A 17,005-nucleotide genomic window follows, 5' to 3' on the forward strand; every position below is an offset into this window, starting at 1 on the left:
TAATCGTGATGAATCAGATATTAAAATAATAATTTAGTAATTGATTAATCACTAACTGGAGTATATAGACTCAAAAAAAGGCCAATTGCTGAATAAAGAGCACAGAGCAGGAACTAAACCAAAACTGCACAGAAAAATACATTTTGCCTTAAGATAAAAATAAAAGGTATTTGACTGTAAACGTGAACCCCTATAGTGGCAGTTTTAGCTTCATCTGGTTCAAATTTTCTTAAAAATATCCAATTAAGTGTGCTGTGTAATTATTAATTGGTTAATCCAGAAAGTAATCAACAGATTGCCCCTACAATGTATCGATAAGTCAAGCGGAAATTGAATTATTTCCTTAATGTGTTTGTAACATTGTATAAAAAATGCTTATGTGGTTAAGTGAATTTTTTAAATCTGATTAATCGTCAGACTAGCGATTAATCGTTTACTAAAATAATTGTTTGTTGCAGTCCGAAAGCAGACTCATTTTAAATCTGGGATGTAAAAGGTAAATTAAGTAAGAGAATAGAGCAGCTGCTAAACTCCTGAGATGTTTTTCATCCATTAATTGATGATTATTTCTCCTCTGCTGTAGATCTGTGTGAGCAGTGAGGGCGAGCGCGGCGGCTTTATCAGAGTGGCGTTTGGAAAGAAGAGAGGCTACGTTCCCTGTGATGTCCTGGAAATCATCTGAGACAAAGACTCTGCAAAAGCATGACAGGGATAAAGAGTCAGACTGGATCAGCCACCAGGAGGTGGAGGAACCGAAGGAGCAGGAAGAGAGGCGTTCACATCGTCACAGAATGGAGTTTAATCAAGGGCTGATGAGTTTGGCACCAGAAACTCAGACAAAACTCCATCTCAGACGGTCCTGCTCAAGAAGACGCTGCAACAACAAACTGCAAGGAGACAGGAGATCACTGTGTCACTGTTTTTTACTTTTAATTTATAGAGCCTGTGGCTTTTGTTTTGTTTTTCTGTAGTTTATTTAAATATAAGCAGTTGGTCATATAAAAGAAAACAGCTTAAAGTGTAAAAACATAGACACTTGCTTACTGAAATTATTTTTACAGCTTTTATTACATAAACAGAATTCCCCTCTTACATAGTTTAGTTCCAAATGCTTTTATACTACAGGATTTTCCATATAATATACAGAAGTAAAGAATAGTAAGTGTAGTTTTCTATGACAGAGTTACTGACGCCACACAGCAGTACAAAAACAAACATGTCTATTTACAATAAGAGAATAAGAGCATTTATGCCTTGATTTGTCCTAAAACTTTATGAATTTGTTTCTATTACTTATTTTTGTTTCTACTCATTTGCGCTCTCTTCTTAACATCAAACAAAACCTTATTTTTATTCTATAATGGCTCTGAAACAGTAAAATGGAAAGAAAAAGATGTGAATGAGTCATTAAATCCAAAGTACTTTATGATGTGACCCTCACTGTGTCCAAATTAATCAGAAACAGTTACATTGTTACATTTTCAGTGAAGTCCCGGACGAGCCCCCAAAATTGTTACGCCAAAATTCCATTTTAAGATGGAAACCTTTAGCCAATTGACAGTAAGCAAAATGTAGTGTTACATGTCCTCAGTATAATCTCGTAAAAAACCAAAATTGAAGGATTTATCTAAATATTTAAACACATTTAGACTGCTATAAGAAATAAAGATTTAACATAAAACAACCAAAATCCAAGAATACACGATGTTCAAGACCTCAGGTCTATATTATAAAGGGAAAAACTGTAACCTACAGTAAATATCCAGTGTCTTGCAGTATCTTTATCCTCTCATCTGCCACTTGTTAGGTTGCAAACATTTTCTACATGACTCATTTTTAATTTTAAGTTGCAGTTTATTGTGTTTTTTGTTATTTTTCCTCAAAGATTTAAGTTATCTAGACTACAAAGTTGTAAAAAGTTCTTGTCTCTAACAGCCTTATTTTCCTCTCTTTGTGTCAGTCAATTTTTTTATTATCATCAAGCAAATAAAAAAATAATCTAAGCTAGCCTGGTTGAATACAAACAAAACATGCTTTAAACTGCATTTGAGGGAAAAATCCTATCCAAACCAAAATAAATGCCACATCCAGGCCCTACTTATTGCCAGACAAGTAGAATCAAGATATCCCAAATGTAGCCTGAAAATATAATGGTAGCGATTTAGTAATGAGACAAAAATGTGCTAAATGTCCTGACCATATAATTGCACAATTTGACATCTCAAAAATAAATTTGCTTAATGGAAATTTTTAATTTCCATTAAATGTGCTAAATGTCCTGACCATATAATTGCACAATTTGACATCTCAAAAATAAATTTGCTTAATGGAAACACTACAATTCCAAAAAAACAAAAACAAAACTCATTTTTCAATACGTTTTGGAGCCAGGATAAGGGTTTTTCTGTTTTATTTTGTTTTGTTTTTGGCCGTATCGAAACTGGTTTATTCTGCAAAACTGCAATGAACACACCTTTTCTGTGTTTTTGATCAAGATCAAAAACTGAATATTACTACTACCGGAAACCATGAAGAGGAAGACGACAGGGAGTGGTTGGAGATACTTGATTTTGAAGTTTGAAAAGCTGAAAATTTTCTGGTAAACTCAAATTTTGAGATTATTCTTAGAAATTAAAAAAAATAAATTTCTGAGTTTCAGAAGTAAAAGTAAATGTGACCTTTAGAAATTTAAAAAGTTGAAAAAAAGTTTTTGAAACTCAGAAATTTCCTCGTTTTCTCTAGAACATTTCTGAGATGAATCTCAAAATTTCCAAGCTTTTTCTGGCGAATTTTCTGCTTTTCAAACACAGAAATTTCCAAGTGTGTTACAGGAAATTCCTGAGATTTTTTTTGGCAGACATGTATTATAGTTTTTCTATTTACAATGGCCTTAAATACGCCGGCATAGTAATACTGACATTCAGCCTTTTATCTCTGACAAATCCTTACAGTTAGTTTTTAAAACATTGCTATGTTGATGCTCTTATTTTGAAATGCAACCGGATGTTCTGTTAAGAAAGGCAGGAAGAGAAGTCATGGAGAACCGCTAATGGCGGACTAGCCTGCCGTTATTATATCTAAATAAAACACCTTGTACAATCGGTTAGAACTGTTGGCTGGTGAAACTGAAAAAAATAAATTAAAATCCGATGACAGAGAAGTAATCTAGCGATATTAAAAACAACAAAAGTAAAATGACCGACATTTCGTCCTGGGTCGGGTTTCCCCCTCGGGATTTCTGCAGTGTTTATGGGGCAAAACTTTTCCACAAGGTCGAGTTGGTTTGGATAGCTTCTTTCACCAGTTAAATTATAATTTGTTTGTATTCGCGTTATCTTTGTGTGACAGTAAAATTTCTCTGTGAAAGGGAACGAATACTTTTTACAGCATCATAACTCGAACAGAAACTTTTCTAACTTTTCTAAAGACTGGTATTTGGTTTACTGGTTATGACTTGTGAACATGTAAGAAAACAATGAATTTCTAGCTAGATGCTTGAGTGGGAGAGGTTTTATTTTTAGGTTGTATTGTATGACATTTGTACATGTTTAATTTCTCACCTGGAATAAAGAGCAGCCCGTGAACTTTGCAGAAAGTACACGGGCTGTATCAAGTATCATGTGGGAACAATGACAGTAAATTCTTGCTCTAAAACCAACAAACCAACAGGAAGTAAAGCAAAAAATAAAATAAAAAAGTCCACAACTAAGTGATTGATCGGAAAATAATATAATGTTGATGAAATATGGGGCATTTTTGATAACAAAAATCAAATTTTATTATAAAGTTATAATAGTTATAAAGTTATAACTTTATAATAAAATTAACAGAAATAACTCACAGAGCTGGCTCAGGAAATGAAAACACTGAGACAAAACCAAGAATGTATCACCTCATAAACTAATCCAATCACTTGTCTCAACAGCTCACAGTTTCATCTCAGATGAAACTGTGAGCTGTTGAGCTCACAGTTTTTAGTTTAATTTTAGTCCAATTTTAATTTTAATTTTAGTCCAAATTAAACTCTTGACTTCACAACACAACAACAAAAGCCACAACCGAAATTGAGTTTAAAAACACATCGTATGCTACCAAGTTTATCAAAAGTTTTACAATTTGTTGACTCTTCCTGAGTTTTTAAAGGCATACCACAGCATCCTAATCATTTTTGAGTCCAGGCCTTAGTTAGGCCACTCTGAAGTCAAATTCGTTGCACGAAATTCACACAAAATAAGTTTAACCTTGAGTAGAATGGTTGTTCCAGAAAGAGCAGCAGCTTTAAAGAGACATAGGCCCATTTTTAACACATTAAATCAAGAAGTCAGATTCCTTTTAAGTCATATTTGATAGATGTAGCACTTTTATAACAACTGAAGATAACATGGTTACCTGATTGTGTTATAAAATGGCACCATTTGCCTGGGATTTATATAATACTACCCTTTTAAAGCACTATTATTATACAAAACTCACATTTTGCACATTTACATACTTGCATTTTGGTCTTCACTGTTTCTAAAACTACCCCAATTACTTAAAAAACAACACCCAACCATCTTTTGGCAGTGGGTTAGTGATTTTGGTGTGTGGAAAATGAGCCGTTTCAAGAAACCCCTGATTGTTGAGTCACATTCAAATAGCACTGGTGGTCAGCTGAATTTACCGCTGTACAATGGCTGCTGGAAAAGACATGTCATAATCCAGAAATCATTGGCTACATTCTTGTTGATTGTGCAGGAGGCTCTACTTCTGCTTTTCAAAGATGAACTGTTGCATAATTGTGCATCTGTTAGCAGCCATTTTCATGTACGAGTATAAATATTGAGCAGCTTATTTGGATTTAAAGTGATAAGAAGCTTTAAAACAGCTCATTCTGGAAGCAGTTCAAGACTAAATTCTCATTATCTAAGATGATTTTGTGCTCAAATGTGATGAACATAGAACTATCCTAACCTGTTCAGAGAAACATAGTGGGTTACCGTTAATAGAGGTGGAGTTTACTCACCTAACACATACTCATATAGTGAAACCCTATTGCTTCCTGTTTTCACACACTGATAGTGTGAGAATTACTATTGTGTGTATGGCAGCTCAAAGGCTACTGACTATTTACAGAAAGTTAAGAAAAGAGCAGGTGATGAAGTACAATTCCCCTTCTCAACTATTCTAAGCAGGATGTTTGCAACATGTTCAAAATGCTGAAAATAGAAAAGCTCTTTAAGGTAGTTGTTTCTGAATTTACTCAGTCACTTAGCAACATCTAATGTCAGAAAATTATTCACAGCGCTTCACTTTTTACACATTTTATGTGAAAACATTGTTTTAAATTTAGTTAAATTAATCTCTTTCCTTATAATTCCATACGCCATGACAATGTGAAAACATTTTTTGAGTGTAGAAAATGTTCCATTCTCTGCCTAATACTTTGTTGATCCAACTTTAGCAGCAATTCCAGCCTGAAGTCTGAATACGATGCCACCTCTTGGTTCGCCCATTTTAATACATTTCTTCTCTCTGGATATTAGGGCCATTGTAGATGGAAAAAAACAGTAGTTTTCTGAAAAAATGTTGAGATTATTCACAGATCTACAGAAGACAAGGAATTTTCTGAGTTTCAAAAGCTTCATCTTTTGAAACTCAGAAACTTTCCAAAAGTCAAAAATTTCAAATTTTCAAAAGAAAGTTAAACATTTTTGCTTTTTGAATATCAGAAGATTTACAATAGTTTAACGTTTCTGACTTTTGAAACAGAAAATTAAAAGAAAATTCTATAAAATTTCTTGAGTTTTTTTTTAGAAGAAATTTACTCCTCCCTTTTTTTAATCTACAATCATTCTGTTACAACTGGCAGCCATCTTGGTAGGTATCTGTAACTAACTTCCATGGCAGTTGCTATGGCAGTTACTATGACAACAACAGAACTATCTCTTGCCTTGTTTCTAACTAACTTTTAAATACATCACAACCACTGCGTTTATTTTTTTTAATTCTTTTTCTTTCATAAAAAAACAAAAAGGAATTTTCCTGCCTTTGTTTCTGGTTTAAATCTGCCCAAGAAAAATTATTATTTCTCATATTCAAACAGTGATTTTTGCAGTTTGAGTGCAAAAGGCCACAAATTCTTTTAATCATGGTTCATTTAAGTCATAAAGATTTTAAACAACTTTGATAAAAATATAGATTCTGCAGATTCAGTTTAATTTCATTTCAATAGAAACATCGTTCTTCCACATATGCAATATTGCATTAGCGGGAAATATAAATTCTCTAAAAGAAGTCGCAGGTCTTCTTTTACTTTATGATGAAGTGTTGCAATAGGTGTCATTTCCTCTGCACCACTATTCTGGTAATGCATAAGAACTTTATCACTGACTATTAAAGAACAAGCCCTGCGACAGATTGGCGACCTGTCCAGGTGACCTCGCCTCGCGCCTGGAACAAAGCTGGAGAGGAACCAGCAACCCTCCTGACCCCACAAGGGACAAGGGCGTAAGAAAATGGATGGATGGATATTAAAGAACAAATGGCATCATGAAGACCAAGACACACAACAAGGAGAGACTTTAAATCCGACATTAATCCATCAAATCTTAATTCAGTCTGACAGATTCAAGAATATTGGAAAAAATGGACTAAATATTTAATGTTTAAATCTTCAGCTCTGGTAGAGATAAAAATGGATGTTACATTTTCTAGTTTTTATTGGTAAAAGAACATTTTAAAACTATAAACCATTTCACTGAATGGATCCATCCATCCATCCATCCATCCATCCATCCATCCATCCATCCATCCATCCATCCATCCATCCATCCATCCATCCATCCATCACATGTATTGTTGGAAATATGTTTAAACAAAAGTATAAACACTTTAAAAAACTATTATAATTTACTCTAGGGTTGCTAGCTTAGCGTTAGCATTAGCTTTAGCGCTACCAAGGTTACCCAGCCTGAGTCTCTTGTTGTTTCTGCATATCGGGTATCTATCAACCCATCTAATATTTATGTTTTCATTGACTGTGACAGACTAAATGTAGCATTTTATGGTTATTATTATTATTATTATTATTATTATTATATTGCCTTTTCTCAAAACAGTCACAGACCTACCCATTCCTGTCTTTGTAGTCTGGATCTTGTGCTGTCATTTGGCATTGAATATGAACAAATAACCATCACGTACTGTTTGTTTTAATAATGATTTTTAAGTTGAATCTTAGGGTGTCTTTTCCTCAGAAACCATAAGATGTCTGAGATGACTCATTCACCCATCTGATTTTTAACCAACATTCTCACCTAAATTGTGTCTGACTAGTTACTTCACATTTTGCTTCTTTTCATGAAGCTAGACTCCAATGAAGCTTCTTCAATTAATATTAAAATCCCATTGTTTTCTCTTTTTTTATATCTTTATGCAAAAATATGACATCTTACCAAATATTTGTGCATTAGCTTCTGGTACAAATATCTTAGTACACTTGAAATAAGACAAAATTAACTTACAACCATCCGTCTTTTCAACAATTATGTTTGAATTGAGTAAAACTGTTTGTGGCCTGATAGGAAGGATCTGTGTTAATGCTCCTTTGTGTACCGAGGATACATTTTCCAACAGTAATGTTATCTTACAGAGTTTACTTTAAATATTTGTCTATTAAATGACTTCTTGAGCTTAGAAATTAAGATAGTGACTATTAATAAGGGAATAAAAAATAGCTGTTAAACCAATGCCCTCATTTCTTTTTACAGCTATGACTGAAAGGAACAAAGAAGACCACCATCCTAACACCTCCACCCCTTTAAAGAAGAGGGGGGAGGTGTTATGACTTTTTGCTAATGACTTTTTGCATGCACATCCACCTCCTTCACCTCCATCAGACATAAATACTGGGGACCGACTTTGCTCCAGAGGACTCAGCTGACAGTCAGCAATGGAGAACCGCTCATTCCTCCTTCTGTGCATCTTTCTGGCATGTTCAAGTACGCGCTTTTTTTTCTAAATTTACATTAAATTAAGTTTGCATTAATCTAACTGATTAATCTTTTCACAGTCTGGATGGTCCAAGGAAGAAGCCTAAAGATCAGGATCGATGATGATGATGATGATGATGATGAGCTGGGAGAACCTGACGTTCAAGGGGTAAGGATATTTAAAAATTTGGTTCAAATTATTCTGGAAGTATTGTTTTCCAATTTCCATTGTATCCATAATAAAGGATTTTTTAAAAGATACGCAACTGAAACAGGCAGTTTTTTGTTAAACCAGAAAAAAGTTAATGTCATGAATAGCGTTAGCTTCTTGCTAAAAACGCCACAGAATGCTACAAAAATATGTAAACAACAAATTGTTTAACACAAATGCTGCAACATACTTTCTGATTTTAGTTCTATTTTAGTGGAATTTTTTATTATCAGATGACATATTATGATTTGTTAATCCCATAACATTTTCCCACCACAATCTAAGAAAATATGTAATATTATGTAATATTTACAACAGCAACAGGGCCATTGCCGATAGAAAAAAAAGGAGTACATTTCTGCCAAAATACTATAAAAAACAATAATTTTTTGAGTCAGAAAAGTCAAAAATGTGCTTGTAAAAACTAAATTCTTGAGATTAGTTTAATTTTCTAGAAAAAACAAAAAATTTTAGGTTTGAAAAGTTAAACATTGCTAGAAAAAACTCAGGAAATTTGAGAATAATGTCAGAAAATTTCTAGAAAAAAGTTTTTAGTTTCAAAAGTCAAAAATTTTCTGGAAAATTATTTTGTTTAAGATTTTTTTTTATTTATTTCAGAAATCTTCTAAAGATAAAACATGGGACATTTTAGGTTAATATCAAAAACTTTCTTGGAAAAAAAACCAGATATTTCAAGAAAAAAATAAAAATTTGTCCACTTTTAGAAATTTGATGAATTTCAAGTCAAAAACTTTATATTATTTAAAAGATATATCATTATATGAACTATAGTATAAATTTAAGTGTCTTTTTTGGTATTTTCCTAAGTGAAAATAATTTTATATGAATAATATAATTCCACTGCCTGTACAGGTGACCCCGCCTCTCACCCGAAATGTTAGCTGGAGAGGCAGCAGCACCTCCTGACCCCACAAGGCGTTAGAAACTGGATGGATGGATAATATAATTCCAAAATAATAAAATCAAGCAAAAAAAAAACAAAAAACTGAAATGAATTTCAATATGAAACTTTAGCTAAAACTGCATGTCTATGTTTGTTTCCGGTGAATTTTTGATTAAAACAAACTTCTTCTTATTCAGTGAAGTTACTCTCAGTGGGTCGAGTATCCAGATATTTTACTCTAATAAGAGTAACTTTTCCAAAACTTTACTCAAGCAAATGTGAGTTAATGTGACTAGATACTACCCAACCTTGTTTATTTACAGTGGCTTAAAGCAGATTTAAATGAAAACTTGGATTAATTCTGTGTGAGGTGAAATAAATTTAGATATTTTCTAAACTCTTATTTTTCCAACTCTTGCTTAGCTTCCAGGAATGTGCTGGGGATGCAAATGGGCTTTGAACAAGTTGAAAAAACAACTTGGATCAAACGCCACTGTGGAGGTAAAAGTTCAAAATGGCTGCATGCAGCAAAAAATCCCACCAGAGCCACGTGGAGAGAAAAAAACTCTCATGTTGTTTGTATTTTTCCAGGCCATTAAAGCAAAACTGAGATCCGTCTGCGATGGGATTGGATTACTAAAATCAAAGTGCCATAAATTTGTGAACACAAACCTTGGAGTCCTGATTGAGGAGCTGACGACAACTGATGATGTCAGAACGATTTGCGTCAACGTCGGAGCGTGCAAGTGAGTCCCACGCAGATCAGCTTTACAGTTTTTCACTGCAACACTTTGATTTGTTCATTTTTGTTTGTGTTTTATCGACAGGCCAAAGGATCTGGAAATGATCTTCTATCCAAACAAACAATAATTGCGACGCATCGAAATCAGAGAAGTCAACTGACAACCAGAGAAACATAATGAGCTTTATGCAGCTGAACGCCTTCAAACAGCAAATAATTAACTTTTCTTAGCTTCCTTTAACTAAAGCATATCTTCATCTGAAAACTTTTTCTTTCTGAAACAAATAAAGTTGGCAGACAAATTGCTTTATTTGACATCATTGTGTCAGTTTTTTTCAAATCACTCCTTCTTATTTATTTATTTTTGCATGTTTATTTTTCATAACATCAAATCAATTTAAATATTAGTCAAATACTATGAAATTAAGGTGCTTATTATTATGGGAGAAAAATTTCTAACCTAAATGGCTTTGTGGGAAAAGTAATACAACAGCATCCAAAGAACTTGAGGCTTCATTTTATAATTCTTAGATAAGGTCAAAGGTCATGCCTCCACCATAAGAAAGAGTCTGCATTAGGGATGCGAATAATTAACCGAGTTACGATTAATTGTCCACAAATCGTTTATTAACTTAAAATTAGTTCCAATCAATTAATTAATAAAGTCCAGTTGAACCTTTTTTAAGTGTTGTATGGCTGCCATCCAGCAGGGGGCGCCGCTGGTCATCCTGAACGGAGCCGTTGGTACAGGAACAAAGATGGCGGACGCATACACTTGAACGGGAAATCCTTGAGGGTGCTACAATACATTTTCAAAATTCATCGTTCTCTGACAACGTGGGATTCAAAATGCACTTTATGCGGTTCTGTTTTGAATTAAACATTAGAAATCCACCTTAAAGTTTCGCCTTAATAGCGCTCATTCATCTAATCGGCTTCAACTTCTCCTCTATTAAATAATGATGTCGTTTTAGACCTTCATTTATCGTTGTAATTTGGCCTCCATCCAGCACATGGTAAAGTATTTTTGTCATCTTTAAGTGGAGCCAGTGATACAAAAACAAAGATGGCGGCCATTCCGGAGCTGAAAAGAGAAACGGTCCAAACAGAGTCCGGGTTGGGATTGAAAATGCATTTTATGCGGTTCTGTTTTGAAATATAAACACTTGTGAAAGCCAGGGCTAATTCTGTTCTAGGTGAAATAAATTCAATGATGGATTTATGATTTAAATTTTTTTCCAACTCTTGGCTTCAGCTTCCAGGGATATGCTGGGGATGCAAGTGGGCAATGCACAAGTTGAAAATACTCATTGGGCCAAACGGCTCTGCTGAGGTAAGATGTTCAAAATGGTTGCATGGAAAAAAATACCTCTAGAGCCACGTGGAGAGAAAAGTCGTGTTATTTGTGTTTCTCCAAGAAATTAAGGCAAAACTGAGAGCTGTCTGCGATGGGATTGGACTACTTAAAGCCTACTCAGCTTCTCCCAAATAAAGAGCAAATTTAGTTGGCTGTTATATAAACTTTAGGTTGAATAAAGTTTGACATCTTAAAGCCGTTAGCAGTTTATGTGCATGCTCTTATTTTGAAGGTGTCAAACTGTTTACAAAGCATTTCCGCTTCCTCTCACGTTTTCGCGTTTCCTCACCAATAACATTTCAAACAGAAAAAAACGGACACTATAGAAAGAGATATAAATATAATATGCAAGTATACGGCAGCGCATGCAAATTATGTAAAAAATTAATCGGTGCTCGGATATGATTTTAAGTTGGCGCATTAGCTTTCACTAAATACTGTTGGCGTAGAACGTCAGTGTTAGTAAAACAATATTTAAGCTTTTGTAACCAAAAATATTGTCCGTGATTAGTGTTTAGTTATTTTTCGTTAGCAATGCCCGCTATTGCTGGTTCTGTTCTAGAGTAGATGGTGCAAGTAGTAGCTTAAAATCGAGAAAATTTCCGTCAACCTGAAGAATCCTTTCCATGAGACTCGATATGTATAAGGGTTTCATTTGGTCAGAGATGCTTAGCTAAGACAGTTTTAAATATTTTTATCCAACATTATCCTTCAAAAAGGCTTTGGCTAATTTTCTGTTTCATAAAAAATAGATATTACATATACATACAATAATACAAAAATACAGACCCACAAATATTCACGGAATTAAAAATGCAGACAATTGGAAATAAAGGAATTTTTATTGCATTTTAATTTAAGTTAACATTATTTAGTGTATATGGAACTAACAAAACAATACTTCTTAACACAAGTATTTACAGTCAACACCACAGCTGGCTTTAAAGATCGTCCATTATAAGTGAAACAGGCCTCCTTATGATGACGCTGCTGCTGCGGAAAGCAGGAACCGGGCGTTTCGGTTCACACAGCGTCCATCTTGGAGTCCCCAGCTGTGCCTCAACGCGTCTCTGTCCAGCTTGTTTAATCCCTGGGAGCAAAGACGGAGATCCTGCACCAGTTCGGACAAACCGTCCAGCTCTTCGCTGCTCCAAGGACCGGAAACCTGACAACCTGATGAACAGGACGATTAATTCATCACAGAATTCACAAAATATAGAATTAAACACAATTATTATAACAAAAATGTCAAATTAACACCTAAAATGTTAACAAATGTGGAGGAACGGAGTTGCCTCTTTCAAACTTTCCCAGCACCATATTTTGGAGATAAAACAATACAAATTAAATTTTAAAAAAAGTTTAAATTCACTTTTAAATATTTTTATTACTGTTCTTAGTGATCAGGGTTTCTGTAGGTTTCACCAACTAAAATTTAAGACAAGACTTATGAATGAAATTTAAAACTCAATGTATGAAGTTCGTCCAGTCAAGTGGCGAAACATTTTCAGTTGATTGAAGCAAAAAGCTAGCGAGCTAGCAAGTGTTAGCAGCTAGCTAACGCAGAACGCAGCAAAGACGTCTGAGTATTATTCAAACTTTAGCTTCAAAGAAAAAATTAAAACTAAAGTGTTTTCTCACCAGGTTTTCTGGTAATTAACAAATATAAATAATTTTGGTAATTCTAACTATCGTAAAACAAGAAAAGTTTAGTATGATTAAACTTTAGATAGCAAGAAAAAAATGTGTAAGAAGTATGAAAATATCTGGCTTTCAATGCAAATTTAAGCTTTTAATTAAATGTTAGATTGCAAAACTGTGCAGTTTGAATATCCATATCTTTAAAAGGAATTTGTACAGAAATTAAGCATTTTAAAACCACCAAAATGTGTACAAACCCTGAATATTATTTGCTCATGGGGGAAGTTTTTAATGAAAATCAACCAAAATACACTAAAAATAAAAGCGTAAACATTTCCAACACGTCACAGATTGTAAACACAGTAAGTTTTGTGCAAATTTTCTGAGTCGGAGAAATCAAGCAGTTAATTTTATTTTAAGTGACCTAAAACAATCTCAAACAGAATATGAACAAGTCAACGGATGTTTCAGTCACTAAAGCTGCAATAAATCAGCTCAACGTCGCCACAAGAACCAAAGGTTTAATCTGCCATAAAAACACTTTATTGCTCATCAGCTGCTCTGTAAACTCTTTATATGCGTCTGGTTTGTGTAATTTGTGTGATTATGTGACATGCAGCTGCAGAGCTTCGACCACACGCAGCTCTAGAAACTAAAACTGCACACAATCCTGACGATTAAATGGATATTTACAAATGTGTGTAAAAAGAAGTACAGGCTGATGTCTACCTTGCAGGTTGAGAAAGGTCAGAGGTCGAGAAGCCTCTCTGACGGATGTCAGGATGCTGTGGAGGCCTGACCAGGAAACGGACGGGTTTCCTGACAGGTCAAGACTCGTCAGGGTCGGACATGAAGGCAGACACCTGACGGAAAACAGAAACAGCTGATGATGACGTCACATTTATATGCAAACTGAATTCAATGAACAAAAAGGAATCCACAATAAAACGCAGAATTTCACAGAACTAGCTGCGATAAGGATAAACAGGAGTCTGTCATGTTTTGGCCTCTGCAGCTCCCGTACCCACCATTAGGAAGTTAGCTACCTGCAGTTATCCACCTCTGCTAACTCCTTAAAGTTTACATAAATCAGCAGAACTGAGAGTTAAAGGTGCTGCAAGAAAATTAAAGTAAGCACAAAAACACTCTTTACTACAGTTGTGTTAAATGGAAAAGCATCAGGGCCTCTGAAGAACAACACTTAGGAATTTAATTCTGACTTTAATCTCAAAAGATTAAAGTCAGAATAAAAAACAAACACACTTAGAATTCTAAGAAAAAAGCGAGTTCTAAAAAAATAAAGAATCAAAAGAAAGTAAAAGGTCAGAATTTTGAGAAAAAAAAACAGAATTCTAAGAAGAAAGTCTGAATTATAAGAAAAATTTTAAAAAACATAAATCCAGCAAGGAAGCAGGGGGACTGCTTCTCACCCAGCAGGTTGTTGCTAGGCAACCACAGACCGAGTGAGTTAGTTGATTCCAATAACGCTGCTTAGCTGGCTGCTTAGCTAGCTGTGAGACGTTTAGCAGCTCTAGCCTTTCCCCTGCCTTCATTTCCCAGAATGCTGTGCGGTTCTGGATCAGAGTTCAGTTTCTATGTATTATCGATTGATATCTATCTCTATTGCGATACTGATTTATCGTCCAGCCCTACATGGTAAAGCTTCACTCACTCACAAACCTGGCCAAGATGGTGACGCTGCTGTCCATCAGTCCATTTCCTGCCAGACTCAGATGGGTCAAAGGACACTCGCCCTGTAAAAACATACTGGTTTTACTGGTTTCATCGTACAGAAACGGACAGAACGTCCCAACCAGAGTGTGTTCGTACCTGGGACAGGAGTTTGGCCAGGTGTTGCAGCGCCAGGTGATCAGCTGGACCCCTGTGGACGGCGGCCAGGTCCAGATGAGTGAGCGTCTGCAGGGGCAGAGTCTTCAGCACCAGCTCAAAGCCAGTGGAGCCCAGTGCATTGTGGGACAGGGACACTGATTTCAGGTGGCTCAGTCCTGAGGCATGAAGGGATTTTCGTTTAAATGCATTTTTTCCCCCCTCACTTTCTTTCCAAATAAAATAAAAAAAGTTATATTATTGCATCTTTATAAATCAATCAATAAACGTTGCATTAGCCGTTCGCCAATACTCCATCGCAGAGTTGACCTGAATTCAAATAGAAGCTGTAAAACAAGATGGCCGACCTGGGCATGATGATATCACTCTGAACTACGGAAACCCAATGAGTGCAAAAATCCACATTTTCCAAAAATGATAAAAACCAAAAATTCTATAAAATCAATAAAAGTTGATTTAACAGTAATATTGGTCTTTTAAAGTGGATGTTTATGTTCTAAAGAAGACAATGCAGCTGATTTACAGCTTTTGTCGGCAGAATGGCCTGAAATGTCGACTTTTAGACACTTAGCAGTGCAGGTTTACGTCAACCTACCTGTCAGCGCGGCGGCCAGCAGCAGGCGGTGCTGCTGAAGGAAGCGGGCCGTGAGCCGGCAGGCCTGCAGAGACAACCTGGACAGCAGAGGACAGCTGGACAACAGGCAGGACAGAGACTCGACCACACCATCTCCGAGCGGGTTAAGGCTCAGATCGAGCTCCTCCAGGTACTACAGAGACAAAACAGACAAAATCATGACAGAAATATCAAATTAACAGAAATAAGTCTCACAGAACTGAAACTAGAAGGTTTAATGGGTTCTAGCAGGAGCAGATAGCCTGACTAATAAGCTAAAATCAGTTAATTATTTACCAAATGTTATTATGTGAAGAGCAGAAATGCTTACGATAAGCATTTGAAAACCCTTAAATTTATTGTTTTATAGTTGTTATAATTAAAGTGTGGTGCTATCCTGCAGTTTTAGGAATAACTGGAGCTTTTCTGTTTTAATTAAAAGCAATTAGACCATGTCATACAAATAGTTTTGATAAAAAAAGCACCAGTTCCAATGGTGGATATTTTAAACTTATAACTACATTCACTCCCAAAGTGTGCCCGTCGGTTGGAAACCAACGTTCTGATGCTAAAAATAATCATCAATGCTAAGCTTAGCTAAATTGCAGTCAATAACCCGTGGAGAGGCAGAAGCATGTTTACTAAGCTGTACCTGTAACATTCAGTATGTTAAAATTAATACATGAGCTAAAATGAGCCAAAATGCTAATATTAGTGTGAAGACTATCAGTAGCATGTGGGGTATCAGTCGCATGTTGTCTGTCAGTGAGTTACACCATTCAGTATACTAAACATTGCTAAAAGCTAACTTTAGGGAAAAGGCTAAAGCTAATGGAGGCAGTGAAATGCTAATGTTTATGCTAATGTTAATGAACTGCCTTGCTGCACAAGGCAGTTCACCATCCTGATCCTGAGAAAAAAAAACAAAAAAACAAAAAAAAAGCTGAATATTATTCCACCGCCTACGGCGGTGCACTGACGTGAGCGGAATATGCAGGCTTTTATTTTGAAACTTTCAGTAAGCTTCATTTTAATAACCACACTAATCCAATGTGTATCAGTGGTTTGGTTAAACCAGTCACATAAAGGCCAAAAGAGCAATTACCTGATGTGAAAATTGTCAAGGCTTTTATTTTGAAATTTTCAGTAAGCTTCATTTTAAATGGCCACACTAATCCAATGTGTAACAGTGGTTGGGTTAAACCAACTATATAATGGCCAAAACAACAAATAGTTCTAACTGCCAGCTCAACCCTCCTCTGTAATAATTGAGTGTTCCGCCATGTTGTAGTTCTGACCTTCTGCTCAGCCCTCTGTATTAAAGTGTTCCACCTTATTTAGAACTACAGAGGATTTGCAGTCCAACCCCCAGCAGTTCTCCCTATCTCTGTATTCTGTTGCTATAGTGATGAAACTGCCCTGAGTGTGTGTCAGATTTATCTATCTTTATGAGACACCCAGTCAGTTTTAATGAAAAAAGCAGTCCGAACAACTGTTTCCCGTTCAGGATCCGTAAGGCCGATCCAAAAACCGTTTGAAGCATATGAGAGGGCTATTTGTCGACTCCAATAGTCCAGCGATTCATATCTGTAGGTCACTCACAGTAATTGCAGTGATGAGAGAAAAATGGTGTGCGCTGAGCTCAGACATTTTTCAGAAAAGTCTGAAAATGAATGGCTGAGAGCCTGTTGCTACCCTGTAACATGATTTCGCTCT

General features: G+C 35.5%; 2 protein-coding genes and 1 long non-coding RNA gene across 4 annotated transcripts in view; 2 read left to right on the forward strand and 1 right to left on the reverse strand.

Moving 5' to 3' along the window:
• The window catches only part of stac (SH3 and cysteine rich domain), a 37,247-nt gene extending 36,055 nt beyond the window's left edge, over nucleotides 1-1,192 (forward strand). For both annotated transcript variants that reach the window (XM_015029435.1, XM_015029436.1), the window contains one exon: nucleotides 584-1,192. In XM_015029435.1, coding sequence (XP_014884921.1) covers nucleotides 584-682 — 99 coding nt within the window. In that variant the 3' untranslated portion in view covers nucleotides 683-1,192. The remainder of the gene's footprint in view (nucleotides 1-583) is intronic.
• Nucleotides 1,193-2,781: 1,589 nt separating this feature from the next.
• Nucleotides 2,782-3,584, forward strand: LOC106945626 (uncharacterized). The gene is made up of 2 exons (XR_001424600.1): nucleotides 2,782-2,820; nucleotides 2,871-3,584. It is a non-coding gene; the product is annotated as an uncharacterized LOC106945626 (long non-coding RNA).
• An 8,426-nt stretch (nucleotides 3,585-12,010) lies between these two features.
• The window catches only part of tonsl (tonsoku-like, DNA repair protein), a 26,962-nt gene continuing 21,967 nt past the window's right edge, over nucleotides 12,011-17,005 (reverse strand). The window contains exons 19-23 of the mRNA XM_015029422.1: nucleotides 15,272-15,443; nucleotides 14,659-14,834; nucleotides 14,509-14,582; nucleotides 13,558-13,691; nucleotides 12,011-12,360 (exon numbers count right to left, since the gene is read on the reverse strand). Coding sequence (XP_014884908.1) covers nucleotides 12,164-12,360; nucleotides 13,558-13,691; nucleotides 14,509-14,582; nucleotides 14,659-14,834; nucleotides 15,272-15,443 — 753 coding nt within the window. The 3' untranslated portion in view covers nucleotides 12,011-12,163. The remainder of the gene's footprint in view (nucleotides 12,361-13,557; nucleotides 13,692-14,508; nucleotides 14,583-14,658; nucleotides 14,835-15,271; nucleotides 15,444-17,005) is intronic.

This window comes from Poecilia latipinna, unplaced genomic scaffold, assembly GCF_001443285.1.
Source record: "Poecilia latipinna isolate Pla-1442-1.1 unplaced genomic scaffold, P_latipinna-1.0 Scaffold153, whole genome shotgun sequence".
In the NCBI taxonomy this organism is placed as follows: domain Eukaryota; kingdom Metazoa; phylum Chordata; class Actinopteri; order Cyprinodontiformes; family Poeciliidae; genus Poecilia; species Poecilia latipinna.